Below are 27,520 nucleotides of genomic sequence, written 5' to 3'. Positions count from 1 at the left end.
AGGGTCTTAGGGGCCAAGTCGAATTTATTCAGCCTCCTGAGGTTGAAGAGGCTCCTGTCTGTGTGGGTGGACCATTTCAGATTGTCAGTGACGTGTACTCCGAGGAACTTTAAGCTTTTCACCTTCATGTGGATGTGGAGAGGGGCGTGCTCCCTCTGCTGTGACCTGAAATCCACGATCAGCTCCTTCATTTTGTTGATGTTGAGGGAGAAGTTATTTTCCTGGCACCACTCCGTCAGGGCCCTCGCCTCCTCCCTGTAGGCTGTCTCATCATTGTTGGTAATCAGGCCTACATCAAGTAGCTAAGAGAAAACATTCAATGTAGCCGTGGTAGTGTGGAAATCATCTCCAATGAGTGCAGGAAATGCAGAAATTGATGAAAAATGATTTTTTGGTTGAAGTTGAATTGAACATTATAAAACAATCAGAATAGAGAAAGACCCATTGAAATCACTTAGTGTGTGTGTGTGTGCGCGCAAAAGACAACGTGCATGCTCAATCTTCGCCTTGTTTGTTTATGACTGCATTGAGGTTAGCTTTGTTGGCTCCAGTAATGTAATTATCATTGCTAATTGCTTCCACAAAAATATTTGCCAAAGTTCCTAGCTATGACAGCATCTTTCTTGGTCTCTTCTCTCTTCCTTTCAAATCCTTCTCTTTTGTTCTCCCTATCCTCACTTTGTCTCCACTGCCACCTTAGTAATGGTCCCCCCCCCTCCACTCAACACCACTCCTTCTTTCTCCTTCCCAACATCCCCCTTTTCGCTGACCACCTCCCTTCTCTTTTTTTCTTCTATCCCTCCCTCTCTGTCTGAGCTCATAGCTGGCTGGCGTAGAAGTGGGCTGCTGTACAGAGCTTGGTCTGTTATTCCAATCAGCCTGTACACGCAGGAAACCCACATGTGTGAAGAGAAAGACATGACATCTTTACATGACACAACCTAGACGACACAAACTAGGTCCATGAGAGATACAGTACGTAGTGTACAGTGAGGGGGGAAAAAGTATTTGATCCCCTGCTGATTTTGTATGTTTGCCCTCTGACAAAGAAATTATCGGTCTATAATTTTAATGGTAGGTTTATTTGAACAGTGAGAGACCGAATAACAACAAAAGAATCCAGAAAAACGTATGTCAAAAATGTTATAAATAGATTTGCATTTTAATGAGGGAAATAAGTATTTGACCCCCTCTCAATCAGAAAGATTTCTGGCTCCCAGGTGTCTTTTATACAGGTAACGAGCTGAGATTGGGAGCACACTCTTAAAGGGAGTGCTCCTAATCTCAGTTTGTTACATGTATAAAAGACACCTGTCCACAGAAGCAATCAATCAATCAGATTTCAAACTCTCCACCATGGCCAAGACCAAAGAGCTCTCCAAGGATGTCAGGGACAAGATTGTAGACCTACACAAGGCTGGAATGGGCTACAAGACCATCGCCAAGCAGCTTGGTGAGAAGGTGACAACAGTTGGTGCGATTATTCGCAAATGGAAGAAACACAAAAGAACTGTCAATCTCCCTCGGCCTGGGGCTCCATGCAAGATCTCACCTCGTGGAGTTGCAATGCTCATGAGAACGGTGAGGAATCAGCCCAGAACTACACGGGAGGATCTTGTCAATGATCTCAAGGCAGCTGGGACCATAGTCACCAAGAAAACAATTGGTAACACACTACGCCGTGAAGGACTGAAATCCTGCAGCGCCCGCAAGGTCCCCCTGCTCAAGAAAGCACATATACATGCCCATCTGAAGTTTGCCAATGAACATCTGAATGATTCAGAGGACAACTGGGTGGAAGTGTTGTGGTCAGATGAGACCAAAATGGAGCTCTTTGGCATTAACTCAACTCGCCGTGTTTGGAGGAGGAGGAATGCTGCCCATGACCCCAAGAACACCATACCCACGTCAAACATGGAGGTGGAAACATTATGCTTTGGGGGTGTTTTTCTGTTAAGGGGACAGGACAACTTCACCGCATCAAAGGGACGATGGACGGGGCCATGTACCGTCAAATTTTGGGTGAGAACCTCCTTCCCTCAGCCAGGGCATTGAAAATGGGTCGTGGATGGGTATTCCAGCAAGACAATGACCCAAAACACACGGCCAAGGCAACAAAGGAGTGACTCAAAAATAACTACATTAAGGTCCTGGAGTGGCCTAGCCAGTCTCCAGACCTTAATCCCATAGAAAATCTGTGGAGGGAGCTGAAGGTTCAAGTTGCCAAATGTCAGCCTCGAAACCTTAATGACTTGGAGAAGATCTGCAAAGAGGAGTGGGACAAAATCCCTCCTGAGATGTATGCAAACCTGGTGGCCAACTACAAGAAACGTCTGACCTCTGTGATTGCCAACAAGGGTTTTGCCACCAAGTACTAAGTCATGTTTTGCAGAGGGGTCAAATACTTATTTCCCTCATTAAAATGCAAATTTATAACATTTTTGACATGCGTTTTTCTGGATTTTTCTGTTGTTATTCTGTCTCTCACTGTTCAAATAAACCTACCATTAAAATTATAGACTGATCATTTCTTTGTAAGTGGGCAAACGTACAAAATCAGCAGGGGATCAAATACTTTTTTCCCTCACTGTAAAGAGGCGCATCTAGAATCAAATCTCTCTTTAAGAGATGTCTCTCACCCTACCTTCGGATGTAGTGTTGGAGACATCTACACCACAAACCCTGAGTGGAACAGTGAGACACGGAAAAGGAAGTGAGACACCCTACTCGCTGTTTTTTTCCCCCCATTTTGTTTCTGGTTCAATGAAATTAAATGAACTAAGTAGACCAGACCCAGCTGATATTGCATTGAATTGGTGTCTATGGTTAAGTAGACTTAAATTAACACATTTTTTTTTTATGGTGAACAAGCTTAATTGATCCATCTTTAGTCCAGTGTAAAGACAACGGCTTTCCCACATCAGATGTCCGTCCCTGTGAGAAACACCTTAATAGTAGTAGACAGTATTTTTTTCTCAGTTAGCGAAGTTTTAAATGAAAGGCTTTTAAAATCCCCACACATTTTGTGAATCATTGCATTAATCAAGTGTGCAACACTATGTACAATATGGTTTAGATGAGAAGCTCCTGTATTGAATTGCTATCGTTATATTGTTTCTCTATATACGATGGTATTTACGGTATGCTAACAGCTGCACCCACAAATGAAGTAGGACTGTGGCTTTGGCCACACCACATCCAAGACTAGTGTAAACAGAGAATTTGCAAATCTGATGTTGTGAGATAGATCCCACTAAACATATTTTACTAATGTAAATCCAGAGAGAGGGAGAGAGAGAGAACGAGCGAGAGAGGGACAGAGAGCTCTAACTTGCTCTGGATCCTATTAGCTATCCCATATTTTTTCCCCTGCCCCATGGCAAAAAAGTTTAGAATTGCAGGATATTAGCTTTAAAACTGCAACATTTTCTCTCTGCACCATGGCAAAATGTGTTGAATCCACGCCGACAAAAATAGTTGCCTACCCCTGTATTATTTAGTCACACCCTATCGATGTGAAGTACACCATGAGTTATTATACATCGTTTGTATCTTTAAATCTGTTTATTCACTTGTGGCGTTTTGATCTGGGAAGCATGTCAGTGGCCTGAATTTGCGTCTCTATATGTGAGAGCCTGACTCCCACAGACTTTAACAAAGCAAGCCTGTTAAACACTGTGGACCCTCACAGCCAGCCAACTCCCTGTGGGTTGAGAATTTGTGCATGCAATCATGATTCCTTCCGTGCCTCTGTGACCTTTGAACCGGCCCCTGTTGCAGACGGTGACTTCTGACCTTTGGGAATGCCTCTAGCACTAATCAGAGTGGAGCAGCCAAGGACATGATTTCCACCAACGTTATTCACATTGATCTCAAGTGGGAAACAGAGACTTAGGTCACTCATATGATGAAGCTAGACAGACCGAGACAAGGCTCAGTCAGACACAATGGAGAGGCGCATGGCTTTTATGGTGGTTGTGCTTGGTAGAGATGAGCTGACTCTAAGCCACACTACTAAATGTGTTGTGTATGGTCATGTTCCCACCACAACCCCCCACACCCCCAGAGAGAGCTGTGTCAGTCTGCCTTGTCACACGCTGAGCCAGCACACTGCAAACACTAACAGGGGTTCCCTTTCAGTCAGTCAACTTCGGTACAACATACTATTGGGAGTCGCACTCTCGCGACTTTGGTTGAATGATCTACAATCACGCCTGACAAGGCCAATGAAATCTGCGGCTCCCTGGAAGCCCCACAGGGGATAAGCGTGAGGCTTGGATTCACTCCTTCAGTTATTCCGCTCTTCACCTCGGGTTTGAACAGGAACGGTTCATGGTACAAAAACAAACAATTGGAAAACAAGACTGTCTTGCGTTGTGCCAACTAAACTATCCCATAGTGGTAGAGCGTGCTCACCCTCTGGACGTTGTGCCAACTAAACTATCCCATAGTGGTAGAGCGTGTTCACCCTCTGGACGTTGTGCCAACTAAACTATCCCATAGTGGTAGAGCGTGCTCACCCTCTGGACGTTGTGCCAACTAAACTATCCCATAGTGGTAGAGCGTGCTCACCCTCTGGACGTTGTGCCAACTAAACTATCCCATAGTGGTAGAGCGTGCTCACCCTCTGGACGTTGTGCCAACTAAACTATCCCATAGTGGTAGAGCGTGCTCACCCTCTGGACGTTGTGCCAACTAAACTATCCCATAGTGGTAGAGCGTGTTCACCCTCTGGACGTTGTGCCAACTAAACTATCCCATAGTGGTAGAGCGTGCTCACCCTCTGGACGTTGTGCCAACTAAACTATCCCATAGTGGTAGAGCGTGCTCACCCCCTTTGACATTATGTGCTGAAGTTTGTATTTGTTCTCACAAGTTTCCTAATCACAAACACTTAGTTATTCTTCAATTTGCTGGAGCAATGAGTAAGATGGCTAAGAAAGCGACCGAGACGACAATGGCTAAGCCGGGTTCGGGGTCGAGATCATGCCCCCAGTCGTGTGGTTATACTATTTCTCTGAAAGATCTTCACACGCTCAGGCGGCCCTCGCTCAAACCAGTCCATGTGCGCATTGCCATATGCTGCATGCAAACTCCCTGGAAAGACGTGTAGCATTCCTGAGGAAGCTTGGGTTTACCAATGGCGACTTTCCTTTCCCGGATGCCCTATACGGCTGGTACAGTCGATATTTCCTGGTTCCGGAATGGGACAGGGGTTTACGCCTCATTCTAGACATCTGTGCCCTGAACAAACATCTCAGAGTTTGCAAGTTCAAAATGCTGACAAACCAAAAGCTGTTACGGTTCGTGCATCCAGCGGCTGTTAGGGTCAATATCATGGGATATCTTTATCAATTCTGAACAAAAATGTGAACTCAACATGCAACAATTTCAAAGACTTTACTGGGTTACAGTTCATATAAGGAAATCAGTCAACTGGAAATAAATAAATGAGGCCCTAATCTAAAGATTTCACATGACTGGGCAGGGGTGCAGCTATGGGCGGGCCTGGGAGGGCATAGGCCCACCCACTGGGGAGCTGGCCCAGCCAATCAGAATACATTTTCCCCCACAAACGGGCTTTATCACAGAAATAAATATTCCTCAGTTTCATCAGCTGTCCAGGTGGCTGGTCTCAGACGATACCGCAGGTGAAGAAGGTCCTGAGCTGGCATGGTTACACGTGGCCTGCGGTTGTGAGGCCGGTTGGACGTAAGGACAAATTCTCTAAAACGACGTTGGAGGGGACTTTTGGTAGAGAAATTAACATTACATTCTCTGGCGACGCTCCCCATCCTACTTGATAGAGCTTGAGAGGATCTGCAGAGAAGAATGGGAGAAACTCCCCAAATACAGGTGTGCCAAGTTTGTAGTTTCATACCCAAGAAGACTCAAGGCTGTAATCGCTGCCAAAAGGGCTTCAACAAAGTACTGAGTAAAGGGTCTGAATACTTATATAAATGTGATATTTCAGATTTTTTTATGGAATATCTACATAGGCGTACAGAGGCCCATTATCAGCAACCATCACTGCTGTGTTCCAATGGCACATTGTGTTAGCTAATCCAAGTTTATCATTTTAAAAGGCTAATTGATCATTAGAAAACCCTTTTGCAATTATGTTAGCACAGCTGGAAACTGTTGTTCTGATTAAAGAAGCAATAAAACTGGCCTTCTTTAGACTAGTTGAGTATCTGGAGAATCATTATTACTTTTTATTTTAGCCTACTTGGTAAATATTTTCCAATGATCAATTAGCTAATTCAAGTTTATCATTTTAAAATGCTAACACAACGTGCCATTGGAACACAGCAGTGATGGTTACTGATAATGGGCCTCTGTATGCCTATGTAGATATTCCATTTAAAGAAAATCTGCCGTTTCCAGCTACAATAGTCATTTACAACATTAACAATGTCTACACTGTATTTCTAATCAATTTGGTGTTATTTTAATAGCCCAAAAATGAGCTTTTCTTTCAAAATCATGGACATTTCTAAGTGACCCCAAACTTTTGAAAAGTATATATAAACTCAGCAAAAAAAGAAACGTCCCTTTTTCAGGACCCAGTCTTTCTTTCTTTTGGAGGTTTAGGAGCAGTGGCTTCTTCCTTGCTGAGCGGCCTTTCTGGTTATGTCAATATAGGACTCGTTTTACTGTGGATATAGATAGTTTTGTAACTGTTTCCTCCAGCATCTTCACAAGGTCCTTTGCTGTTGTTCTGGGATTGATTTGCACTTTTCACACCAAAGTACGTTCATCTCTAGGAGACAGAACGCGTCTCCTTCCTGAGCGGTATGACGGCTGCGTGGTCCCATGGTGTTTATACTTGCGTACTATTGTTTGTACAGATGAACGTGGTACCTTCAGGCGTTTGAACCAGACTTGTGGAGGTCTACAATCTTTTTTCTGAGGTCTTGGCTAATTTCTTTTGATTTTCCCGTGATGTCAAGCAAAGAGACACTGAGTTTGAAGGTAGGCCTTGAAATACATCCACTGGTACACCTCCAATTGACTCAAATGATGTCAATTAGCCTATCAGAAGCTTCTAAAGCCATGACATCATTTTCTGGAATTTTCCAAGCTGTTTAAAGGCACAGTCAATTTAGTGTATGTAAACTTCTGACACACTGGAATTGTGATAGTGAATTATAAGTCAAATAATCTGTAAACAATTGTTGGAAAAATGACTTGTGCCATGCACAAAGTAGATGTCCTAACCAACTTGCCAAAACTAGAGTTTGTTAACAAGAAATTTGTGGAGTGGTTGAAAAACGAGTTTTAATGACTCCAACCTAAGTGTATGTAAACTTCCGACTTCAACTATATATATATATATATATATATATATATATATATATATATATATATATATATATATATATATATTAACACGCAGAGAGAGATGATTCTGAAAGTAAAAGATGCATTTGCTTAAACTGTAATAAAATAATATTTGAAGACAGTAACTCGTGGAATTACTCTGTTACTCCTAAAAGTCATATATTACTGTAGATCGTTCTTTTTGTGATATGTTACTTTTGTAACTCATTACCCCAACACTGGTCCTCATCACTCATCACACACACACACACACACAATGACTTAATCATTTTGCACAATGATTTCACAATAATTCACTCATTCAGACATGGTTACCCAGTTAGCCTGTCTGCTGAGGTCTTTATAGAGGTGAGGTTTAAGGGTCAATCAATGTCCTCGGTGTCTCTGGGCTACTGTATAGGTATTTTAGGTTGGCCTGCCTCTGGCCAGCACTAGCCACAGTGACCTCTTCATTATAACGTCTTCTATTCTGCCTTTGTAGAGGTCCTACTTTACTGTACTTTACAGTATCTGCCTTGTACAGGAGATTCATATAGCAAAACGTCATTGCCTTTGTCCTTAGCTCATAGACACAAGGCAAATGTGTGATGTAATCTAATTTGTGAATGTGCTGGTACTGATGATATTTGAAAGGGCTCTTTTAAAAAAATATATCAGAGTCTCAATGGGACAAACTTGAACAAATGATGTGATATTCAATGTTACCTGTCCTGTCATGGGTCACACTATACACCCAATGTGACTCCATAAAGTAATCCAAGTCGGAGAGAAATTGGCAGGCACTATCTCAACAGTAACCTGTTTCTGCTGGTTCATGGTGTTTGGTGGTTTTTTCATGGTTCATGTTGTTTTGCTCATAGGGCATAGAGATCACATATTCTCTCTCTCTCTCTGTCTCTCTGTCTCTTTATTTATATATCACACACACACACACACAGCTCACAGAGGTAGGCCTCTCGGTTCTGGCCCAGACTAATGAGTAGCTGTGGCCTGGTGATCTTTCCCCCTGTGTCCTCCTCTGCTGGTCCTGATCTCAGGGACACATCCCCCAGCAGGCCTAGGAGCTCCAGCAGGGACAGATTTACACCCTCCTGTCCTGGTCGTAAATCCCCCCCCCCCAACATACTATCGCTCTCTGTCTGTCTGTCTCTTTCTCTCTCTCCCTACCTCTTGTGTCCACTGAATTAGGCCATCTAGGGCCAGTTTCCCAGACCTTGATTAAGCCTAGACTTGGACTACGAAGCATTTTCGATGTACAATCTCTAGGCTTAGTCTTAGTCTGGGACTCTCACCCCTAGTGTGTAGTGAGTGCTATGGGTGGTGGTGCTGCTGCTCTGTATGTGTATGGATGCTAACATACATGTAGATGACATTGTGGTAGGTAGGGCTGCAGGTAGCCTAGCGGTTAGAGCATTGGGTCAGTCACCAAAAAGTTGCTGGTTCAAACAGCAGACCTAACAAGGTGAAAAATCTGGTGTTGTGGCCTTGAGGAAGGTACTTAACCCTCATTTGCTCCAGGGGTGCTGTACTACTATGCTGACCCTGTAAAACAACACATTTCACTGCACCTATCCGGTGTGTGGGACAGTAAAACATATTTTATATTATGATGATACTGGTGAAGTGTTCTGATAGGACTTAGATGTTTGGTTATGCTACCTGCCTCGGTCATGTGAATGAACCTACCATCTTTAGCCATCTCTGATTTGTGTGTGTGTGTGTGTGTGTGTGTGTGTGTGTGTGTGTGTGTGTGTGTGTGTGTGTGTGTGTGTGTGTGTGTGTGTGTGTGTGTGTGTAGTATTGCGTATTTTCAGGGATCTCATACAGTATGAATGTCATCTGTGAGAGAGTGTGTGACTTGAGCTGAGATTGAGTGAGCAGAGAGCAGTAGGCCAGGTTTTCTTGTGTGGAACAGAAACCTTGCAGTGCACCGTGCATAGTTTACATGGGTTTCAGGTGAGACTGAGGGAACAATGTCACTGTGTGCTATTGTTCAGATGTTGTGTAATAAGTGCCTCACTGTCTTACGCATGGCCCCTCGCCAACAAGGTAAAATAAGGGTAAAAAATAAATGAACAGGCATAATGGAGAGGAAGAAAGAAAGGGGGATAGAATGAGAGAAAAGGAGAGAGAGAGAGAGTCATGCTTGAACAGAGCTCATCTGCTGGCACATTTTGGATAGGCATCACTCTCTGGGAATGCTTGTTAGGATTTAGGCAAAAGTATGCGCAACCAATGCCAACAGTGTGTGTGTGTGTGCATACGTGCGTTTGTACGTGCACGCATATGAGAGTGCGTATGAGCGTGTGTGCGTGTACTGTCGACTTAAAAGGATACTTTGGAATTTTGGCAATGAGGCCCTTTATCTACCTCCCCAGAGTCAGATGAACTTGTGGATACCATTTGTATGTCTCTATGTCCATTATGTTAGGGGTATTTTCATGAGCCAATGCTAACTAGCGTTAGCGCAATGACTGGAAGTTTATGGGTATCTAGCCCAATGACTGGAAGTTTATGGGTATCTAGCCCAATGACTGGAAGTCTATGGGTATCATGGTGCTAGCAGATACCCATAGACTTCCAGTCATTGCGCTAACACTGGTTAGCAATTGCACTAGATATATTTAGCAACTTTCTTCAAACTGCTTGTTTTGTTTTTATTTACTTTTATTTAACTAGGCAAGTCAGTTATGAACAAATTCTTGTTTACAATGACGGCCTACCCCGGCCCGACCCTAAACCGGACAACGCTGGGCCAATTGTGTGCCGCCCTATTGGACTCCCAATCACGGCCGGTTGTGATACAGCCTGGAATCGAACCAGGGTCTGTAATGACACCTCTAGCACTGAGATGCAGTCAGTGGTGGAAGAAGTACCCAAATGTCATATTTGAGTAAAAGTCAAGATACTTTAACTTGAGTCATTTTCTATTAAAGTAAAAGTCACCTAGTAAAAATCTACTTGAGTAAAAGTCTAAAAGTATTTGGTTTAAAATATATTTAAGAATCAAAAGTAAAAGTATAAATCATTTCAAATTCCTTATATTAAGCAAACCAGGTGGCACCAGTATTTTCTTAAGGAATGTAGTGAAGTATAAGTACAAGTAGTCAAAAATATAAATAGTAAAGTAAAGTACAGATACTCCAAAAAAACTACTTAAGTAGTACTTTAAAGTATTTTTACTTAAGTACTTTACACCACTGGATGCAGTGCCTTAGAACCCTGCGCAACTCGGCAGCTAGGGTTAAGTGCCTTGCTCAAGGGCACATCAACATATTTTTCACGTAGTCGGCTCAGGGATTTAAACCAGCGACCTTTCTGTTACTGGCACAATGCTCTTAACCGCTAGGCTACCTGCCACACGATACTAGTGCTAAGCTGTAACAAACCAAATGCTGGCTCACTGAATCGCTGGATCCATGGTTGTGATGATGTAGTGTGTTTGTGCTCCTGTCCCTAAGCTGTCTTTCTCTATCTCTCCACAGGGCTCTATTTACCTACGATGGGGTCACCAACAACCTCAAACTGGCTGACTCTGGAGGTAAAGGGTAGTTCCACCTGTAGTTAGTAACGGATACGATTAGCATTCCTGAAACATTATTTTGGTGAAATATAATTTGATATCTGAGAAATTAAGCTAATTGATTGCATCCAAATTGGCCATTTTACATTTTTAGGATTCAGACAATAAATATAGTACCCAAAATGCGATTTGGACCAAACTTCTTCCTTACAATGAGTAAGACGAGGAATACCCAAAAATGTGTCAATAGCCACCCACAGACCCCCCCACACCCCATGCCAATCCCACCCTAACAACTGGTTGGCTTGAATTGTGAGGATGACCACACAATTTATTTTCATCGTGAGACAAATCTATTGATTTTCTATCCAAAGTTGCAAAGGAAATGTTGTGATCTATTTAATAAACACATGACACCGAGCAACATTTATAAAAGAGTATGGCGGTATAGCAGGAACAGCGGTGTCTAGTTGTCAGAACCTGGTAGTTTCACATTACTTTATGGTAGATAATGCAAGGGACATCAATTACACGTTTCTCTGAACAAGGGGGAAAAAACATCACCAGATTCACAGGGAATACATTACATAGTATGGAGAAGCAATACTCCAAGCCACAGCTTCAAACATAGATAACTGATACTGTATATTGTAATTCGCTCTGGATAAGAGCGTCTGCTAAATGACGTAAATGTAATGTAAATGTTGTTGGGGTGGGATTGGCATGGGGTGTGGGGAGTCCGTGGGTGGCTTACTCATCAAGAATTTTGGTCCAAATTGGATGTTGGGTAATATATTTATTGATTATTATTTGAATCCTATAAATTAAAATGGCCAATTTGGGTGCAATCAATTAGCTTAATTTATCTGAGATCAAAGTACATTTCAATAAATAATGTTTCAGGAATGCCAATCTTACCTGTTTCTCACTACAGAATCCATTTCAGAACAATGTGAGATGTTAGGTGTCATGGCTTGCTGAAATGACATAAAACGACTCTAAATCTAACTGGACAGTTCTAACTTTCCACTTCATTGTTTTTTGTGACTTTTTTCCCCTTTAAATGATAAAGACGGAAAGTTGGTGGTGTTTCTTAAGCTCTCTCTCTCCTCTCTGTCTTACTCTCTCTCTCTCTCCTCCCTGTCCTACAGCGGGTGGAGTGGTGGAGTTGTCAGGGAAGTTCCACATAGCCAAACCTTTGTATGGGCTCTGCAGGGCTGGCTCAGCCGAGACAGGAGGCCCTCGGGTCGCCATGATCTGCTGGGTGAGTGTCATCCATTACAGCATGGCCCTCTCATACAGTCGTATGGATATGCCATACAATATGTTACCTGATGAACTCCAATGACATGATGCTTGAGGTAGAAGTTGCCCATAACCACAGATCTAGGATCAGATTCTCTACCCTCAAACCTAAGCTTAACCATTAGGAGGATGGAAAAATATCTGACCCTGTATCAGAGGTTATAGGCAAGCTGTTTCAAGCTGTCGTCTCCCACTGGTTCTAGCTACTGTTGGATGTGTTTTGATTGGTCCGTTGGTTAGGGGTCAATGTGTGTGATGTCAGTGAACTTGCGGACTCGGGATGCCAGGCCTACCTTCTGACTGATACCAAATATTTTGACCGATGAACACACACACACACGAGCAGGGGAGCATACGCTTAGAATGTTCACAATGTGCTTCGCTGGTCCCGTCTCTATGGCGACCTTGTGGAATGTTGTGGTGGGGGTCAGGGGTACATCTGTAACCAGTCAGGCAACAAAACACACACACACACACACACAAACACACGCAAACAAATCTGAAAATTGTGAAACATACTGTACCTCAAAAAAATGTCAGTGTACCTTAATTATCTCGTATAATATATGTAACTTGCTAATAACTTTAGGCTAACTCTCTAACATTGTCAGCCGGTGTACATGCAGTACCTAATGACAAAAGACTGAAACTAGACTTTCTGATAGTGAACAGAGGCTTGGGTTAAAAAGAGCTTAACACCCCCTGTGTGTTTCCTGCGTTTGTCTCCAGGTCGGGCCAAACGTGGATGAATACCGCAGGACGGAATGTGCCAGCCATGTGCCCGCTATCAAGGCCTTCTTCAAGGTACGGTACCACACCACTCCTATCCCCTGCCATGCGCTACCAGTTTGTCTGTTGGTCGTGCAGCCAGTTTGAGTGACCTGATTGCAGCTGCAGCATTTGATAGCGCTCAGGAGAGGCATGATAAATATTTCTCTTTTTCACTCACTTTCTCGATCCGTCTCCTACAATCCTGTGTCGGTACCGTTGTGGAATGTTGCTCTCCGCGGGTGGCTGTTTTGTCTCTTCACTCTGTTTCTCTAACGATGAATAATGGACAAACGGGCTCCAGTAGTAACTGTCAAGACCATACAGAGAGTTGGTGATGCTAGTGTGGGAAGGGTGGAACTCGCCTGACCAGGCCCGAGGGAATGAATAGTCACATTGTCACACACACTTAGAAACACACACACACACACACACACACACACACACACACACACACACGCGCGCGCATCAAACCCACACCAGCACGTGCATTATGTGCAAACGCATACATCAGTAAATACGCACCAGCAGGCACACACACAAAACCCTCCCCCACACACACAACTTCTCTCACACATACAAACATAGATACACACACATGCTCTATATTTACACACAGTAGTTTACCTTCCATTGTTGTACGTCTTCCTGTCCTCAGAGCACTTCCTACTGCATAGGTTGGTCTGGTCCAGTTGTGGGCTGGGCCCATACCCAGGCTGGGGTCCACTCTTCCTAACCCTATTGTTCCTGGTGCCACTAAGATGGGGAGATGGGCCACCGACAGGCACAACACAAACAACCACTTACTAAGTGGTGACAGAGCCTCGCAGGAAACAGAGAAAGGAATGGGGGAATACAGGGAGAAGAAGGAGAGTGTGTGTGTGGGTGTGTGTGTGTGTGTGTGTGGGTGTGTGTGTGTGTGTGTGTGAGCTCATGCGTATGCGTGTGTGTGGTGTCTGCGTGTGTGCGTGTGCACAGTGTGTGTTTAGTGACCAGATGCTGGCAGCTCTGTCTGCTGTGTCCCTCCATGTGTGCCCCTAAAACAGTGTTTATTTAACATTTCCATCTAACTGCAGAGAAGTTTATGGGTCGTCCATTCAGCCTATAGTCAGACCCCATTTTATCTAGTTTCCATATTAAGACATCACCTGGTCAACTCCAGAAGCATCCCTGGATTGTTTGATGTTAGTCTTTTTTTTTTTACACTCAATTAGGTATTTGGCCAGGAACCTCTGACCCCCAGTCTCAGATATACAAGACTGTGTGTTTGTGTGTGTTTATTACGTAATATGAATGTGTGTGTTTCTATATGTGTTCTTGGCCCCTGGGTTGCACTGTGGGTTATTCCTTGATAAAATACTGATGGTGACACACTGTAGTCGACAGGGTCTGAACCCACATATTTGTGTAGGAATACCCCTCTGAAGTGTGGGAGGAGAAGGATCCCTAACCAAACACACACATACACACATGTATGCTACACGCACCCATGCGCACACACACACACTCACTTCCAGTCAGAAATGGCATTTTGACTGCACTAATGTCATATTACAATTTTTTTATTATCGCTTTGGTGCTATTTTCACAAGTATGTGGTGAATTAATTGTGTATTGTATTTTATAGTTGTTACGTTTGTTGAGGGAAGAATGAGACCAAGGTGCAGCGTGGTAAGCGTACATCTTTCTTTTATTAGATGAACACCAACAAAACAACAAAATACAAAACCGAACGTAACATTCTGCAGGCTTCACAGCAGCTATACAAAAACAAGATCCCACAATCTCAGGTGGGAAAAAGGGCTGCCTAAGTATGATCCCCAATCAGAGACAACGATAAACAGCTGCCTCTGATTGGGTACCATACTTGGCCAACAAAGAAATATAAACATAGATTTGCCCACCCAAGTCACACCCTGACCTAACAAAATAGAGAATAAAAAAGGCTCTCTAAGGTCAGGGCGTGACAATAGTATTGCATTGTACTTATGTATTGTACTGGTCCTGTACGTGGCTGAGTTCATAAGAACATGGCACTAGTAACACCAGAGTTGTGGGTTCTATCCTCATTGGAAACACATACAAAAATGTGTGGACTGTTACATAAATGGCATATATTACGGTATTACAGTGCTGTATTGGCCAATGACATTTAAGTAAAGCAGTGTGACCCCCCCTACCCATCAAAAAGACCCCAGAAACTTCATTTTGTATCCATGTTTAATGGGAGTGTATTTATTTATTTATTTATTGGTTTGGACCTTCTGGAATATTTGCTTATTGGTATTGTATTGGTATTGTATTACTGCACTGTAAGGAGCTAGAAACACAAGCATTTCGCTACACCTGCTGTACCATCTGCTAATCATTGTACACGACCAATACATTGAGATTTGATTTGTTACATACAGTACAGCTCTAACATTGTCAATGTCAGATTTTTTTAAATCATATTAGTCATCATCATAGTAGTACATTCAAGGATATATCATACTTTATGTTTTTACATTACAGACATACATTTTCATAATGTAGTTCTCCAAATCAGTACTAGACAAACCGGTTTACATGTCTAATCTATAGGTTTACCAAACGTTTTAGTGATCGCCAATTAACTTTTTTAGAATAGGGGGCAGCATTCAGAATTTTGGATGAAAAGCGTGCCCAAAGTAAACTGCCTGCTACTCAGGCCCAGAAGCTAGGATATGCATATAATTGGTAGATTTGGATAGAAAACACTCTAAAGTTTCTAAAACTGTTACAATAATGTCTGTGAGTATAACAGAACTTATTTGGCAGGCGAAACCCCGAGGACAAACCATCCAGGAATTCTTTGTTGTTGTTGAGGTGACAGTGTTTTCAATGGCTTTTCTATGTGGATCTAGATTTCTAAGGCACTTGCTTGCAGTTCCTATCGCTTCCACTGGATATCAACAGTCTTTAGAAATTGGTTGATGTTTATCTTTTGAGTAATGAAGAAGTATGGCTGTTCAGAACGAGGATCGAGTCTAGTGTACTGTTGTGGTTGGGGCTCGCGACCTGAAAGCTCACTGAACTTTGTTTTCGTCCGGTATTGAACACAGTTTATTCCGTCTTACATTTTATTGATTATTTACGTTAAAAAATACCTAAAGTTGTATTAGGAAAGTTGTTTGAAATGTTTGGATCAAGATTACAGGTAACTTATTAGATATTTTGTAGTCATGTTGCGCGAGTTGGAACCAGTGTTTTTCTGATTCAAACGCGCCAAATAAATTGACATTTTGGAGATATAACGATGGAATTTATCGAACAAAAGGACCATTTATGATGTTTATGGGACATATTGGAGTGCCAACAGAAGAAGATCTTCAAAGGTAAGGCATGAATTATATCGTTATTTCTGAGTTTTGTGTCGCGCCTGGCGGGTTGAATTATGCTTGACATGTGTTTGTTTGATAGGGTGCTGTCCTCAGATAATAGCATGGTTTGCCTTCGCCGTAAAACCTTTTTGAAATCTGACACGGTGGCTAGATTGACAAGAAGTTAAAGTTTAATTTGGTGTATTGCACTTGTGAATGTATGAAAGTTAAATATTTACAATTTATTTAGAATTTCGTGCTCTGCCATTTCACCGGATGTTGTCGAAACGTTCTACTTGCGGAACCCCTAGCCGTAAAAGGTTTAAGAGCAGTCGGATTAAGTAATAGTAAAATGTATTTTTAAAGTACTGTGAGCATTGTGAGCATTGACTTCATATGAACATGTATTGCAATGTGAAACATGTATATATACAGTACCAGTCAAAAGGTAATGTTGTAACCAAGAAAGAAGATAAACAGCAGGTTGAAACCGTGTAAAACATGGTTGTTGTGGATGTTGTTTCAAAGCGTAACACAATAGCTTTCGAAGGTGATGATTAATTCAAAACACCCTCATGAATATTAGAGTTTATGCATAGGTTTATAAAAAAAACGGAATTAAAATGATGATTGTGCTGTTATACAATACACAGCCTACTGCATATTACACATGAAACTGATTTAAGATTGTCTTTGGTACTTAATAGGTCTAGCCTATACTCCAAAATGAAACAAGTTTTAATAATCGCCTTTGAGTGTGGACTGTATTATTATGCATACTGGATGGACTGGTTACCTTATGCTACTGTACCTTTCAAAATGTATATCCATGAGTCCCGGGGAGAACGTATAGCCCTAGGCGATGCTGTTGTTTAATTGATTGGTTTAGTTAGCCAAAAATGTGTGCATTTTATTTTGAGTAGCCTAGCAATAGGTCATGTTTTATATTTTCATATTTAATTGGGTGACACATTACCTTTAGCTATACAGAATATGTCACCACCATGCGTTTCCATCTCCTCCTCTACTTTATTCCTTTCTCGTGCGCGCAGACGGGCTGGCAACAGTTTAGTGAAATATATTTCGTCGAAAAAACGTGTTACTATCGATGTTCCCGAACAGATTTCACTTAGCTTCCCAAATGAAGCACTGGGTAGCTGCATGAACAAGGTTGGAGAGCCCATGGCAAACAGTTTGGGTGGGATATCACCTGGCGGCAGCGAGAGCATGCTCCTTAAACAGTGGTTCAGGCTTGGAGTGAAATACGTGTTCTTATGTGTATTTCTCAGCTGCTCATGTTAAGCACAGCTCAGCTATAAAAGCAAAGTAGCCTACAAAACGGGTGGGAAAGCACGCCTCCATTCACTATTCGAGTGCATACAGATTACATGTATTTTTTTCCCCTGCCACTGTTCTTATGGGTGAATATATGTTCACTTAATGAGAGAATAACTGTGCAGCCCTAGGCAAGGCTACTTTCTCAAATCATCAATAGCCTAGAGTCGCACCATGCAGCCGATATATGTTTTGTTTTCGAAGACATTCTATGGTTTGTATTATTCACAATTAAAGTTGCCAAATAACTCTACATCTAGCATATAGGACCTGTTTCAAATGATCACTTGTACGCTCAACATAGACACTTCATATGCGCACTCGCTCCATAATGGGAAAAATATAATTTCTATTTTTTTTCAGCTAAGTTAAATTATACTGAACAAAAATAAATATGCAACATGCGCACCCACTTGGGAGGTAGGCCCACCCACTGGGGAGCCAGGCCCAGCCAATCAGAATTAGTTTTTCCCCACAAAAGGGCTTTATTACAGACAGAAATACTCCTCAGTTTCATCAGCTTTCTGGGTGGCTGGTTTTAGACAATCCCACAGGTGAAGAAGCTGGATGTGGAGGTCTTGGGCTGGCATGGTTACAATTGTGAGGCTGGTTGGACAAACTGCCAAATTCTCTAAAATGATGTTGGTGGAGAAATGAATATTCAATTCTCTGGCAACAGCTCTGGTGGACATTTCTGCAGTCAGCATGCCAATTGCACGCTCCCCAAAAACTTGAGACATATATGGCATTGTGTTGTGTGACGAAACTGCACATTTTAGAGTGGCCTTTTATTGTCCCCAGCACAAGGTGCACCTGTGTAATGATCATGCTGTTTAATCAGCTTCTTGATATGCCACACCTGTCAGGTGGATGGATTATCTTGGTAAAGGAGAAATGCTCACTAACAGGGATGTAAACACATTTGTGCACAACATTTTAGAGATCTAAGCTTTTCGTTCATATGGAACATTTCTGGGATCTTTTATTTCACGTTACATGTTGCATTTATATTTTTGTCCAGTATTTATTCTTCTTACTATGAAATCATAGAAAGTAAAATAATGGCATGGGATTTATAAGCATATCTTGTCAGCTAAATAAAGAAGCCTACAGCCTATGTCATGGAGCATAGCCAGATAACATAGGCCTAAAAAAGGCCAACTCATATTTTCTTCATATCATAATGTTTCTTTAGACCTGACTAAAATACATAATTAATTTATTGTGATGATATATTAAATTAATGTATTGTACTAAAATGCAGATCTTCCAATTGGAGATGCTAAATGTGTTTTTTTATTAATTGCCGGTCAATTTCTGGGAGACTTGCAGACTTTTGCATGACAATAACCAGCCAACAAAATGTTATGACCGCCACATGCACCGGATAGGTGCAGTCAATTGTGTTGTTTTACATTAACAGATTTCACACCTTGTCGGCTCGGGTATTCAATCCAGTAACCTTCTAGTTACTGGCCCAATGCTCTAAACGCTAGGCTACCTGCCATACAAATAGATGAAACGCTAATTAGGTTTGGTGAAAAAGTGACTGTGCGATTTTGTGTTGCTCTTAGTCAATTGAAAATGTGCCAGCTGCTTTTTTGACGATCATCTTTTGAGTTTTGTACTAAGTTGTGAAAATTGACCACATACTTGTGAAAATTGCACCAAAGCGATAAGAAAATACGAAAGCGTCTGTGTGGCATTTTCCAGCCCTTCACATTGCAGTCCTGCTGTCCTCTATATTTGATGACTCCGTTCTGGGAGACTTAGGCTTTCCACATCTCATTTATGCTACATATTTGTCAACCTATTCTCTCTTATCGCCTTTGTAGGGTCTCTAAAACCACATGAGACCTGTGTCACATAGTGGTACTGCGGTATTTGATAAGTACAAAACTCACATAACCTCCTGCTTTGGTGAGTTTAGGCCTCGTTCTGTCTTATTTCCCATGTGTGGTGGGGTGGAAATGGCACGAGTGCAGTCAATATGCATAGACACTGCAGGACCTCCAGCAAGCCTGATCCTGCTCTGTGTCGAAGCTTAGTAATAATCCTTGTGTCGATGAAGGATTAATGATCGAGTGAGCAATGAGAACTCGGTTATTGTTTGTTGTCCAAAAACCTCAGAATTAATAGCCAGGATTAGGACGTGCTTCGACAGAGTCAGAATGCCCCGTGGCACTTCTTCTATTCTCTGGTCTTTCTCTCTTTTTCTCTTTCTCTCCATCTACCTCTGCAAGTCTCTACTAGCGACAGTGGGCTGTGTGAGAGACGGCGAATCGCCAGCGGTGTCTGGATGTGTATCCTAATGTGAAACAATATTATTGTATCAGTTGGTGATGCCGAAGCTAAGCGCGGGACTCTTTTGCAAATGGGCTCATTGTTGCTCGACGACAGTAATTGATTAGTATTGAGCAGGAAGTCTGCATCGTGGACTGTGTACATTCTATCATGTCGTACACACCAGTAGGCCTTGTGCCAGTAACCGAAAGGTCGCTGGTTAAAATACCCGAGCCGACTAGTTGAAAAATCTGCCGGTGTGCCCTTGAGCAATAATCACTTCACTATAATTGCTCCTGTAAGTCGCTCTGGATAAGAGCGTCAGCTGAATGACGCGTCAGTGGAAGGAGTTTGGGGGGGGGGGGGGGTTCAGGAGAAGATGAGAATGAAGGGAACAAGACAGGAGGAGGAAAGTACAGGTGAGGATAGAGGAGGGGAGGAGTAAGAATGGAAGGATAGGAGACGTCTATGAAAGAGGAAAGGACGGGGTGGGTGGGAGAGGACAGGGAAAAGAGGAGTAGCAGCTGTGTGTGTGTAAGGTTAATGAGCATGCTCTTAGCCCCGTTAGACAGTATTAGGGAGAGGCCTATCGTCTGAAGCATAATAACAGACAGTTAGGAGAGACGGAGGAGATCATTTACACCCTCTTCACCATCCACAACTCCCTCCCTCAGGGGCACCTCGCACTGTGTGCGCGTGTGTGTGATTTAGAGTCGGGGCTGGGCCTGCGAGGGTGTTTAATATTTCTCAACACACACACACACGTACCCACGTACACACACACAGGCCTATCTGAAGTGTATCAGTACAGTGACAGTTTAGCAGTGGAACACAGTGTACTGTTCTGTGGTCATTTGTCGTTGTTAATCTCTACATCCTATCTGCTCTCTCCACTCTCCGCTCACCTCATTTCACTTTCCTTGTGCGCTCTGTGAATTCTCCGTTCCTCCCCCCTGCACACTCTTTCCTGTTTCTACCCCCCCCCATCTATCTCTTCCAAACCGATAGATTCCTTCCTGTCTTCTCTAGCGTAAGCCAGATACTAGATACAAGCGGTTACACAACTGTATAGTTTAGCTGCAGCCCAAAGGCCACAGCCAAGAGGAACCACTGAGGGGAAAAGCTTTCAAATAACTACTTTCAGAGAGAGAGAGAGAGAGAGAGAGAGAGAGTGCCTGTGTGTGCGTGCGCACGAGTTTGGGTGTTTGTGCGTCTGTGCACATATGTATTCACATTGTCAGTGGGTACATGAAAAAGGAGGGACAATATCCCCTTCTCTTTCCCTAGTTTGGAATGATGTAGCAGAATTATATTGGAGATTGAAGTCACACGTTTTGATACCATAGATCATAGCAGCCAATAAAAATGACATTCTTGTTCCCAAAAGTTCTGGGAAGGATCAAGTGACATCAAGTGTATGTGGCAAAGTTGTGGTGTGCAGGCCAAAAATGCACCAATTTACTGAACATCTGAAGTCCTTCCTTGGAATGTTAACCTAAAAAACTGAAAGGATGTTCAGGAACTCAGCTTGGGTCCCTTCAATAATCTGTAACGCTTACACGCTTTGGAGCAAGTGTCAGGGCACTGTGTGACAAAGATTAACAGCAACCAACCTGTCACAGCCTTATATACCTGACATCAGCTGTCTCTGCAGCAGGTCCCTATTGTAGTTCACCTCTCTTACTCCTCTTCTCGCTCTCTCTCTTTTTTCTTTTTCTCTCTCTCTCTCTCTCTCTCTCAGGAGGCTCATGTGTTTATCAGTGCTGAGAGTACTGAGGATGTCACAGAGGAGAAGATAGGCGCTGAGCTCAGTAAAGTCCGCCCCCAGACAGAGCAAGTCAGAAGAAGCAGTCGGTCCAAGGACAAGGAGGAGACAGTGGTGAGTGCTCCTCCTGCAATACCATCTCTGTCCATAGGAGGGGGTGCTAACACCTGGACAAAACCCGGAACTGTGCTTTTACATGGAGGAGGGTCCCACACATTTAGATTCTCTCAGATTTAATCTCTATCATGCATTGTACTTACTATATACTTACTGTATGTTTTGCATTTGTTTCATACTTTATCAATTATGAGTTAAAACAACCAATAGCATAAGTTACAAACTGTCTTCCTATCTCTGTTGATAGGGCACTAACTACAGGAAGACTAACGCTGCCATGGAGATGAGACGGGCCAACAGAGACTCCTTCTGGGCACGTGCAGAGGTAGCCTACACAGAAACATAGTCACAGTTACCCTCATAGCTTTAGACAGTTTTCTAGTAATTTGTCAATGCAACAAGGAGAAAAGTAGTTTAATGTTCACATCACTTCACATCTTTAATGTTCGCATTGTCAACTGTAATAAGTCTTCATCTATTGTGTTCCATCTCTCTCTCTCTCTCTCTCTCTCTCTCTCTCTCTCTCTCTCTCTCTCTTAGCGTGAGGAGGAAGAGAGGAAGGAGGAAGAGAGGAAGCGGGCAGTGGAGGACAGACGCCGTTGGGAGAAAGAGAGAGTGTTGAAGGAACGGAAAGAGGCTGACGAGAGGGAGAGGAAAATGAACGAGAAACTACAGATGATCGAAGAGCAGAGGTCAGGACGTTGGGCGCGCGCGCACACACACACACACACGCTGACTCAAGACTTACTAACACAATCTCTGACTCAAGGGTATTCTCTTGTGTCACTATCAGGTATTTTAATGGGTTGTCAAAGTAAAGGCTACTTAAGGCTAATATCCCATGAGGTTTCTGACATCTCTATATCTCCCAGGAGAATGCAGGCCCAGCTGGAGGCAGAAGTGAGGAAGCAGGAGAAATCAAGATGGGTGAGAGAAAGAATGAGTGAGAAAGTTATTGGGCGGCTCGAACTCTAGGTGTTTCTGACTTCTGAACTCTGTGTTTTTGCGTGTTTCTTTACTCTGAACTCTGTGTCTGTGTGTGTCTGACCTCTGACCTCTCTGTTGGTGTGTGACAGGAGCTGCAGCAGAGAGAGCATGAGGAGGACATGAGAGCTCGCTTGAAACGCAGCGAGTCCATCGAGAAAGCAGCAGTGAGTGTCTCTCTTACTGAACTCTCTAATCCAAATAAACTCCCTTCCTACTCTTCCCTAAACACCTCACCTCTTGGTCATGTCACATGATGTATCTCAACGCTCTGAAGTGGCTTCCTCTCCTTGTCTCCTGCCCTTCATCTGCACTGATCTGAAAACACAGGATAGGTCAAAAGGAATATGGCCTATCATGGGAACCTGTCCACTTCTTTCACACCAGTGCAGATAAAGGAAAGGAAAGGAAAGGAGGAGAAGGAGGAGAGGAGATATCTTTTGACTATTGAGACCTGGCTGTAGTTTCCTTTACATCATTCAGTAGAACATAGTGTGGTATGATTCCTCTTCCTACCTTTAGGAGGCAGCAGTGCTGGTGTCACAGCGCTCCATGAACCCCAGAGAGTTCTTCAGACAGCTGTCATCATCATCGTCCCAAAGCCCATCCAGCCCCGGCTCCCCCCGTACAGGTAAATTCACAGTGTGTCTGTATCTGTGTGTCTGTTTGTTCATAAGCATTGGCAAACCAAGGTGTGGCTCGTCTACGCAGTGTGTGATTATGAACCCAGTCACAGTCAATCGTGCATGAACCTAAACAACCATTATCTGTCTTGTTGCAGTGCATTTCTTCATTTGGGTCTTTCTTCCCTCCCTCTCTCTCTCCACAAAGGCAAACCTCCATTAAGGCGGTACCAGCGCAGCCTGACCGACACAGCATTCATCTTTGGGAAATGGGATGGCCCCACTCCGACCTCCCCCCGCAGTCCAACATTGGTTTCACCCTTCTCCCGTGTCCCCTCCTCCCCCTTCCACCGCACTATGTCTCCACCCAGCACCAGCTTCCGCCCAATCACCTCTCCCCAGAGCCCCCGTGCCCCCCTGGTGTCCCCTCCCACATCACCCCTCCACTCCGCCCCTGCTGTCTCAGCCCGGCCTACCCTCCCATCAACCAGCCCCCAGTCTCAGCCCCCAACCCAGCCCTCTGCCCCCCCAGCCTCTCCAGGCCTCCTAGCCACCCTGACCCCCACCATTCCAGAGAACCAGCACCTGGCCCAGGTCCTGCCACCATCTCCCCCAGATACCCCTCCCCAGTCCCAGCCTAAGTGCTCCCCCTCTCCACTAGTCTCCCTGGAGCCTGCCCCAGCACCACAGCCTCCCACTGTCCCCCTGCCAGAGAGTCCACTGCAGCCAACAGGTAGGTCCTCATCATACACACAGCCTACTGTAGAATGACCAATGGTGTCTGTCAAGCCGTTATAGATTGTGTTCTCAGTTTGGCATGACTGTACTTAAAACCGCAATGGTTCATTATCTCCAATCCAGAGCAGTACACAGCCGTACAAGCCGTACTGGTGGAGGAAGAGGAAGATGAGGAAGAACAGGCAGACCCTGAGCCCAGTGTTGAGAATACAGAGCCAAGCCTAAACATGGAGGAGGGAGAGGAGGGCTCGGCACCAGATTCAGACTCTTTATCAGTGCAGGAGCCTGTGGCAGAGGAACAAGAGAAGGAGGACCAATCAGATGACAGCCAGGCCTCTGCTAAGCCAGTTCTGGTGGAGCTTTCAGAAGAGGATGAGGAGCCAGCTGTCACAGGTAAAGTACTTTGTTTTGTATCTTGTACAGGCCTGTCCGATTTATACAAATTCAAAAAAGGTCAAATACAGCCATTAAACGAGAAGAAGAGTGAGGAGTTGTATGAATAAGAAGGTGGTGCAAAGGGTGTCTGACACAACTAACACAATCTAACCAATGTCTTGTTATGTTCAGATGCAGAGGTTATTCTTCAGCCAATCACACAAGAGGTAGTGGTCCCATCCACCAATGGGGTGAGAGACGAGGGGGAGTTGGTGGAACACAATGGTACAGGTATGAACCCCGCTCACCCATTTAGTTATCGCTACTCTACGCTAGCCTACATTGCCCAAGTTGCTCTCAAACTGAACCTTTATATTGATGAGATAAGGTACAATAGACATACCGGTATGCTATGTTACGATTTCCTATCCTTTTTCAGAAATCCTCTTCCTCATGGATTTTTAAGATCATGAAGGGGTTTGAAATACTACACACTTGCTTGTTTAGTAGGGAATGAGAATCCAACCCCTCTCATGATTCCTCTTTTCCAGAACGATCCATGAGTCCACCTGAAAGGGACCAAGATACTCCAGAGTTGGCTGTTTGTTTCGAGGATGAAATTGAGGAGGACTTTGTTGAAGAGAATGAGGACCAGGAGATTTCAGAGAATGGAAAAGAGGTACGGAATGTAACACAACCAACAAAGTGATATGGCCTCTGTCCCCTGCTATGCCATCATATTTACTACTGTGCTTCAAATCTAGTCCAGGAACGGGATTGAAGAATGACTCATTTAATATGAATGCCATATCGATGAGAACCAAGAGAGGGCTCTACAATAGGAAAAATGACATTTTCCTCAGACAGGGGCCATTTGTGATAGTTTTTCTCTGTTTCTATCAGATTTCACCAGACAGACAGATGTGTGTTCGAGCTCTCTATGACTACCAAGCAGGTCAGTTCACGGTGTAACTCATACCATGGACCACATACACACCTATCTGCTCTCTGAGTGTGTTAAACCTTGCTTTCTCTTTTTTTTCAGAGGATGAATCAGAGATCTCCTTTGAGCCAGGGGACATCATAAGTGCTGTGGAAACGGTGGACAAGGCCTGGTGGCGGGGCTTCAGTAAAGATGGACGCCTGGGACTCTTCCCAGCCAATTACGTGGAGACCATCTAGACACACACACACACACACCACACAGACACACACACACACGAACACACACTCAGGGACTGAACACTCATTCCCCTACAGTGAAACCACCTTAGTATACATGCTGCATACATAGACGCCTTAACTTCAATAGACACATTGGACAACTTCCATTGGATTCCATGCGATAATTTTTATCCCCTTCTGACTCGGCTGTGTTGTGGGGGAAGCCAGTGTCTCCTGTTCTAACCACTGGCAGACTCCTAGCTGGCAGAAACACACAGTTGTGGACTAGCAAGATCCCCCCCCCCTTCCTTCACTCCACAAGAAGGAGGACTGGGAAAGAGAGGGACCACCAGATGGGATGTCTGCAGGCTCAATGAGTCCCTCTTATTACAACCTAATATTCTGATGATTGTTGTTACTGTTAGCATACTGTCTGTGTGGATGTGTCATTCCCTTGGTACATTTAACAGCGTTTTCCATGTTATTGAACTGAAAAGTAAGGGACTGTGTTTCTTGTTTCTGTATTGGTGTTATTTTACGTGTGCATAATCTGTGTTTTATCTACGCCTATTTTTTTTATCCAAGCAGCATGTTATTCCTATATCTGATACTAATTGATAGCATTGTGCTAATTTCACATAAATGAAAAAACGCTACTTGTAAATCAAACCGTCTCTTTGAAGTGAGAGCTTTTTAAAGTCTTAATGCACTTCTCTTGTACATAAGAATGTATAGTGACATGCATTTGGTTCATTTTGCTTTGTCATTCTACAAGTGTTTATGGTGTGTGTTCCTTGCATTTACTCCACATTTACAAATAGTAGCCTATGCCATTTACAAAGTCATAATACTCTTAAACTAAAGCTCATATATATTACAGGTCTCATTCGTTTTTGTTCCTACATTAAAATACAAATACTATTTTCAAGGTATATTTCTTTATTCATGAAAACAGCATACAAAGCATGAAACGTGAAGCAGAAAGTAACTTTACATAATGCATATCATACTGTTTAGTTTTTTTAAAACAACCAACAAGGAAACACTACTACAAGTTACTTTGTAATCACAGAAACCTAGAAGTGATGTTGGAACAAGAATTCTAATTTCATTTAATAGAGCTGAACAAAAACATCCATCATGTTTCTCCCCCCCCCCCCCCCCCCCCCCATAATAATCAGCTTTGTACCATTTTTAAACTTAAAACACTTGCACATCTTCATGATAAATTGTGTTTTTTTATATTCTGAGAAATATAATGGCTATGTACATATAAATCATTTTGCAGAGTTGTCGTTTACCAGGTAACATACTGTACATTAGCCTCACATGTTTGAGTGAGGTTAATGTACAGTCCACACAGTGGACATTTACTTGATTATTGATCAATTTACACCTTTAAACTTTCCTCACAGGACCAGAGAAGTGAGGAGGAGACGCACTCGTTCGGCCATCCAAATCCTTAGGCATTATTAGTCCATATTCTGTATCCAAAATGACGCCGTCCACCTGAGCAGTCTGTACCACACAACCCTGTCAGACTCCGTAGGATCAGAGTTCCAGATGGGAGCGACCTTTTTCTCAGTCTGATGATAACTTTGTGATGGGCTCAGACTTGGGGCAGACCAACAGAACATAATCTAACCTTTGAACTGTGGTGGGTTCAACAGGGGGAAAAGGTTCCCAAATGTTTGCGAACCTTGGTTGAACTCACCTCTGTTACTGTCATAAATGACTCTGTATTCACACGACACTCATAATGCCCTGTGTGGTTGAGCATCAATGAGGAAATAAATAGGGAACACAAATCTGTCCCTCCCATACCAGGCAACTGTAAACGCAAAGTCGTCTATGG

The 27,520-nt window shown here is 43.3% G+C and overlaps 1 protein-coding gene across 1 annotated transcript in view; it reads left to right on the top strand.

Moving 5' to 3' along the window:
- LOC115199742 (drebrin-like protein B) overlaps positions 1-26,586 on the top strand; it is a 68,612-nt gene extending 42,026 nt beyond the window's left edge. Inside the window, exons 2-16 of the mRNA XM_029762136.1 lie at positions 10,830-10,885; positions 12,019-12,131; positions 12,902-12,976; positions 21,641-21,778; positions 22,029-22,106; positions 22,322-22,473; positions 22,654-22,708; positions 22,858-22,932; positions 23,288-23,396; positions 23,597-24,121; positions 24,250-24,519; positions 24,694-24,792; positions 25,053-25,180; positions 25,405-25,456; positions 25,547-26,586. Of these exons, the coding sequence (XP_029617996.1) occupies positions 10,830-10,885; positions 12,019-12,131; positions 12,902-12,976; positions 21,641-21,778; positions 22,029-22,106; positions 22,322-22,473; positions 22,654-22,708; positions 22,858-22,932; positions 23,288-23,396; positions 23,597-24,121; positions 24,250-24,519; positions 24,694-24,792; positions 25,053-25,180; positions 25,405-25,456; positions 25,547-25,683 (2,062 nt within the window). The 3' untranslated portion in view covers positions 25,684-26,586. The remainder of the gene's footprint in view (positions 1-10,829; positions 10,886-12,018; positions 12,132-12,901; positions 12,977-21,640; positions 21,779-22,028; positions 22,107-22,321; positions 22,474-22,653; positions 22,709-22,857; positions 22,933-23,287; positions 23,397-23,596; positions 24,122-24,249; positions 24,520-24,693; positions 24,793-25,052; positions 25,181-25,404; positions 25,457-25,546) is intronic.
- Positions 26,587-27,520: the final 934 nt, after the last annotated feature.

This window comes from Salmo trutta, chromosome 9, assembly GCF_901001165.1.
Source record: "Salmo trutta chromosome 9, fSalTru1.1, whole genome shotgun sequence".
Taxonomy (NCBI): Eukaryota; Metazoa; Chordata; class Actinopteri; order Salmoniformes; family Salmonidae; genus Salmo; species Salmo trutta.
This window is presented reverse-complemented; position numbering and strand designations above follow the sequence as displayed.